Genomic DNA, 6713 nt, shown 5'->3' with positions numbered 1-6713 from the left:
ACCATTTTCTTTTCGTCACGTCACCTATGTATACGGTGCCAAGTGCATCAGCTTTTTTCTAGACGAGAAGTTTTCTTTCTGTTGAAGCGTAGTGAAAATGAGACGCAGAGAATAGAGAGAATGACAGACATCTTCTTTATTGCAGGGAAGACAGTGCTTATATACAAGCGAACCAGTGCCTCCCCAATGGATGTATCCCTTGGGAGAAACTATCGCATCCCATGAAGGGGACTGATCACAACTATTGTAACACTTTCGTCGTTTGATTGGACTAGACCAGACGGAATGCCATATGGTGGACAAGGCGGCGATGCAAAAGTGCCACTTGGCCCTTCTCCTTTTCCCATGCCTACCTAACATGTGATCTTCATCCCTAAATCCATATTTATATGTACCTATCATATACCTATGATAATAATGATATTAAAGAGCTAAAATTTTATCTCTTTTTTCACCTTCTTCTAACTATCCAACGATAGAAATTTCTCTGATTCACACATTCGTACTTTGGGCACGTTTGGATTGCAGCCTCCCAAGCACATGCCTGCGAGGCATTTCCATCGTAGGCGTTGAAGACCGAACCAAACATGCCATTTGTGCCTCGTGTATGACCCAAACTTGTAATCCATGATTATATATATGAGTTAGAACAACTCGCGGTTTAGTGATGGTTGATATAAAGTTTGATTCCAAAACATATTGAGTCGTTTAGGGTTTAAGGTTTAAATTAAACATATACCTGAATAATATTAGAATCGTTGCTTATTTTTATGAGAGCATATACTATGCAAAAAAATTTATCATATTGATGTAAATGTGCAATCAAACGAGTAATTACATAGGATATATTTCTTTATAACTTTTTAACAGCAAAATAAGGATTTTTAAATAAAGCCTTCCCAAACCGGGCCAACCGAACAATGACGACGCTAGGTGGGGCCCCAGTCACACCATCCCTCCGCTGCATCTTCAACAAATAGCCTCCGGCGCAGGTGGACGTGGGCCTCAGCGACGGCAGCTTCGCGAGGGGGGCCGTGCCCAGCGCGCAGCGGCGCATCCACCGGTACGTTTTTTGAGTGCTCTGTTCCTGAACCACTGCTTGGTTTGCTTGATCTTGGAGTGTCGAGGGATACGTTCGTTGTGGAAGTTGAATTTTCTAGGACTGCGCGTGTGCCTTTTTTTTTTTTTTGGGAAATTTGGATCATACCATTAAAAGATCACCACTTTGGATCCATACCATTACTATCTCACTTACATGTGGGTCCACATGAGTCAATGACATGTGGGGTCCATGGTATATATCTAAAGTTTGGATCTTTTAATGGTATAGATCCAATTGTTCCTTTTTTTTTTTTTTGCTAGATTTGTTTGATGCGTCGCCTCCCTGACCGGCGACTGTTTGGAACCTGCTGTCTTTTTTACTGCGCCAATTGAAGTGCTTCTCTGAAATCTCTATGCTCGGGGTGTCTAGAATCAAGCAGAGCCTAAGGGTGTTTAGAAACATGCCAGCAGAACCATCACCAGCGTGTGGATCTCTTAATGAAGCAGAAGACAGCCTTGACTTTTGAACTTCTATTATGCTGCCCCACTACTAAATAGAATATTTTTCAGATGATGTGATATATGAGGCCTTGGAGTTGAGGGATGGAGGATCTGATTATCTTGGCAAGGGTGTTCTTAAGGTTAGTTAACCAGCCAATGTTTCTATTTCAATCTGAATGTATTATACTAGTTTTATTTGCCATGCACTTGCATGCACCATAGTCATTCTTGCATCCAGTTGTTGTGGTTAACTTTATATAATAGAAACCAACATTTGTATCCTCCACTTGTTATTTGCGATAAAATTTATTTGAGAACCTATTTGAAGGTTATGCCCTAAACTTCAGTTAACTAAGTGGTGTAGTTTTTTTGCTTAAATTTTAAATCCACAGCTAATCTGTTTTAGTGGTTGCAACCATTCTGTTTTTGATGGGTTATTTTCTCTTTTCACATTGGACTAATAAGTCGTATTGTCTTTTGCTAGGCTGTGAACAATGTAAATAGCATTATTGGACCAGCAATTGTTGGAAAGGTATGTATCTCAATTCTAAAGTTACATGATTTCATTGATATGATATATCTCAATTCTAAAGTCATATGGTTTCTTTGGTGTTATATATATATCAATTCTGAAGTTACATGATTTCTTTGATGTAATACCTAAAACTCATGATAGCTATCTTCATGGTTCAACAGCTTGATGGAACCTCCAACGAATGGGGCTGGTGCAAACAGAAGGTATCATGGAGTTGATACTTATGTTCCTACACTTGACTTCCACTTTGCACTGTTTGTATTGATTACCTTTGATGTCGTGTTCAATCTATAAAGCTTGGAGCAAATGCCATTCTTGCGGTCTCACTTGCTGTGTGCAAAGCTGGAGCTATGGTGCAGAAGATTCCTCTTTACCAGGTCTTTCAAGCATTACCGCTATGATTTATTATTGTGTTGTATGCACAATTTAGAGAGCGTACTGAAAGTTTACTTATTTTTCAGCACATTGCAAATCTTGCTGGAAACAAAACTCTGGTGCTCCCTGTACCTGCCTTTAATGTGATTAATGGAGGATCACATGCTGGAAACAAGCTTGCCATGCAGGTAACATTGCTTGAGAAATATGATTTTTTGAGTGCACGCTTTGACTATACTCTGATCATTTAACTGCTGTACAGGAGTTCATGATCCTCCCAACTGGTGCCTCATTCAAGGAGGCCATGAAGATGGGAGTTGAGGTGTACCACCATCTGAAGGTTAGCAACTAATGAATCTGTTGATGTATCTTAAGTGTGGACCCTAGGAATATGCAGCTGGAACGCTAATGTTTCTGTATGCAGAGCATAATCAAGAAGAACTGAAGAAGTATGGTCAAGATGCTACAAATGTTGGGGATGAAGGTGGTTTTGCACCTAACATTCAGGTAATGTCCATATGTTTTTCCCTGCAGCTGTCATAGAGGAGGACAACGATTCTTATATACATACAAAGGGCAGACCCAGTGCTGGAAGCTCCCATGTGAGTGGGGTCAAGCTATCTAGCGTATTTAAGATGATCAGGCCATAATTCAAAATTTGGCAACTTAGTCTTTATCCAAAGAAAACAGTAGTAGACTAATTATTAGTTTTTATCCATAGGAAACAGCAGTAGACTAATTATTGCTCTATGGTTCTCTCACTATAGGAACACTCTGTTTCTGTTTCTGTGTTGACTGTATCATACCTACAAAATTAAACTATGTCAACCAATATATGCAGGAAAACAAAAAAGGCCTTGAACTACTGAAGGCGGCTATAGAAAAGGCTGGCTACACTGGGAAGGTACATCCTCTCTTAACTACTTGGCTCACAGACAGACAAACCTTTGTGTGCATAGGTGATTCGACTTACCTGTGTGGCAGGTGTTCATTGGAATGGATGTTGCTGCTTCTGAATTCTTCAGTGAGAAGGACAAGACTTATGATCTTAATTTCAAGGAGGAGGTAAGAATTGCAACATCTTATTATGTGTTTATAGTTTTATTCACCTATAGCTATAGCTATTCCTTATGTTATTCTATGGGGCTGATAAAATATGATCTTTTTTATATTAACGTGTACTCACTTCCTTGGCCAGAACAACGATGGTTCGAACAAAATATCAGGTGACAGCCTGAAAGATCTGTACAAGTCCTTCGTTTCTGAGTACCCTATTGTGTCGATCGAAGACCCATTTGATCAGGATGACTGGACCACTTACGCCAAACTCACTGGTGAGATTGGACAGCAAGTGCAGATTGTAGGAGACGATCTTCTCGTTACTAATCCCACAGTGAGTAGCATTTTAGTTAAACTGATTTCCCCCTCTAGTCCTATGCCCAACATGCAGTTTTAAAGATTAACTGCTTGACCTGTGTGCTGTACAGAGGGTCGCCAAGGCCATCAATGAGAAGACCTGCAACGCTCTTCTCTTGAAGGTAGAATCATTGCTATTTCATATCGCTAATCTTTTTCGCCTGGGTGACGGTTACCTGTATTGAAAGTGGCTGCTGACTAACTCCATTGCCTACACGGTTGCAGGTGAACCAAATCGGCTCTGTGACCGAGAGTATCGAGGCTGTCAGAATGTCCAAGCGTGCTGGATGGGGAGTGATGGCAAGCCACAGGAGGTAGCCATTGTAGTTCTTTTGTTCGCTTTTGAAAACTTGACGTTCCTGTTTGATCTGTTTTGCTAATTGGTTCTATCTTCTCTCTATCTGTTCAGTGGCGAGACAGAGGACACCTTCATTTCTGACCTCTCAGTTGGCCTGGCTACGGTACGCTGTCAGCTGGCGCACAAACATATACTGTCGAATTGAACGTCTTGGGGGTATTGACCTGGTTTCCATGACTTGGTTTCAGGGCCAAATCAAGACAGGAGCTCCCTGCCGGTCTGAGCGCCTGGCCAAATACAACCAGGTAAGCGCGCCATTTGGATTTAAACCGACTCGATACCACCCAATCTATACAGGGCCATATGGATTAATGGTGAAACGAACAAACTTGGTTATGCTATCGGTTCTCGAGCCTGAACCAAACACTCGCCGTTGCAGCTGCGCTTAGGATCGAGGAAGAGCTCGGTGTTGCCGCAGTCCACGCCGGAGCGAAGTTCAGAGCACCAGTGGAGCCCTACTGAACCACGTGTGCCTAGAGCCTGGAGAAAGAAGATGAGGATGTTTCCCCACTAGTTCGCTGCTGCTTTTTGATAGAATGCCTGTACGATCACAGTAATAGAAGTTTGGCCTTGTTTGCCGAATAGCTACACTAGTGGGTTTTTTTTTCTCGTGGAAAAAAAGAAAGAAATAAAACCTTTTTTTATTCTGAGGAGTGACGACTGACGAGTGGTGGTCCGCACTCGTGGTAATATCGTTGCCCAAAATGATTTTGATGGAACGGGAAAATGTTGCTGGTCTTTGCCATATATGAGTAGGGGATCCAAATGTTTCTTCACAAAATATTAAGACTCTAAATAAATTTTAGTTAAAAATAAATAGAAATAGAGCTCGATCATAATCGGCTCCTTAAATCTTATATGTACGAGAGACATTCATGTTTCATTTACAGTTTTGCTTTGTGAAGTCATTCTCGTATTTAGCATGAGAACCCCTCGCCGTAGCTTGAGCCAACACGACTTCATGTAAACGGTGTGATATGCCTACAAAAGCATGTACAGGCTCCTAGGGGAGATTCTTTTCCCTATCCTATCTAGCAGCATCCTATGTATATAGAGATTCTCTTTCCCATCTCTATCTATTTTAATATTTTAAATAATAGATTATATAAACTATATAATATTTGAGAGTATGATAAATACTGCGTATAGAAAATTAAAATTTAATATGCATAAAAGATAAGATACCGAGGACGTGACAAACGAGATATTGAGAAGAGTTTTTTTTAAAAAAAAAGAGGACCGTAAAAAATGATATAGAGAATGGATATGAGATGTAGAGGATTGGAGTAGCAGCTAAATCTTGTTAATTGTGTTGTGAAAAGTTGTCTCTTCAAAGAGACATCTATTCACCAAAGAAGATGATCGTATCCATCACAACATCAAGACATAGATTATGCAGTTACATGTATCTAAAGGGTGTGTCCTTTGACATACAGTTGTCTTTAGGATTAGACATCTATTCACTGCACCCATTTCCATTGTATAAATATGTATATAGATCAATACAACGTAACACTTCTTTCATTTCTCTATTTTCACCTTTACTTTCAGTTCTAACACGTTATCAGACCCTTAGACTCTAACCGACAGAGCACAAGACAAGGAACGCAAGAAGCACGAAGGCCTTGATCCATCACGATTTCTACGGGAGTCGGTCCGATGGAGGAGGAATTGTGCCTAGTAGATAGTTGTACTACTAACTCTATACTTATGAAAACAAAATATTTCTAAACTCTCACAAATAGACAAGGAAACGTTTTGACAATCGCTGGACGCGATGCGATGATAGTTGGTTCTAGTCGTGCCACTATCACCCTTCCTATGGGTACTCAAATCACAATTGAGGATGCACTATTGTATCCCCGATTCAACACATACCTTGTTAAGTTATAGAGATATTCAGAATATTGGTTTCTACATTGAAACTCAATGAAAATAATGAAGAGTTCCTCATTACTAAAGATTCTGGATATGGCAAACAATCACTTAAAAAAATTTCCTCTTTACCATCTGGATTGTACTACACATACAACACTAGAAGGAGGAGTAGTGTCAAAGCTAGAACATGGAAGCAACCCCAAAAGAACTAAGTTTCTTATGCCCCTAGGTTTGGGTTGTTCCTGTGTTTGGATATGTTCTATGTGACCTATGCAGGGTGTTGGAGCTCATAGATGGCAATCTAGATCAAGTCATAAAGACTTAGAGTTTTGGAGTCCAACATCGACCTCAAACAAGCCAAAAGGAGCAAAACAGTGAAAAAGGTTGAGTATGTAGGTTTGAGTGTTCAAATATGTTGCATACACCTACTATTACGCATATGGCACTTTGAGAGCACCTAGAGGGGGGGTGAATAGGTGATCCTGTAAACTTCAAAACTTAAGCCACAAAACTATGATTAAGTGTTAGCACAGTTAATGCCAAGTGGCTAGAGAGAAGATCTTGCACAATAGGATAATCACACGGAGTTCAACACAGAGCAGACACAGT

General features: G+C 40.3%; 1 protein-coding gene across 1 annotated transcript; it reads left to right on the top strand.

The window, feature by feature from the left end:
- Window positions 1-285: 285 nt before the first annotated feature.
- Window positions 286-4876, top strand: LOC103631112 (enolase 1-like). The gene is made up of 17 exons (XM_008652108.1): window positions 286-318; window positions 934-1063; window positions 1612-1682; window positions 2027-2074; window positions 2239-2280; window positions 2374-2454; window positions 2539-2640; window positions 2715-2796; window positions 2889-2959; window positions 3294-3356; window positions 3437-3517; window positions 3651-3845; window positions 3940-3990; window positions 4094-4182; window positions 4278-4329; window positions 4415-4471; window positions 4606-4876. The coding sequence occupies exons 1-17, from the start codon at window positions 286-288 to the stop codon at window positions 4738-4740; spliced, it is 1383 nt and encodes a 460-aa protein (XP_008650330.1). The 3' UTR covers window positions 4741-4876.
- The last annotated feature ends 1837 nt before the right edge of the window (window positions 4877-6713 follow it).

This window comes from Zea mays, chromosome 6 (assembly GCF_902167145.1).
Source record: "Zea mays cultivar B73 chromosome 6, Zm-B73-REFERENCE-NAM-5.0, whole genome shotgun sequence".
In the NCBI taxonomy this organism is placed as follows: Eukaryota; Viridiplantae; Streptophyta; class Magnoliopsida; order Poales; family Poaceae; genus Zea; species Zea mays.
The sequence above is the reverse complement of the archived record's forward strand: the minus strand, read 5'-3'. Positions and strand labels throughout refer to the sequence as shown.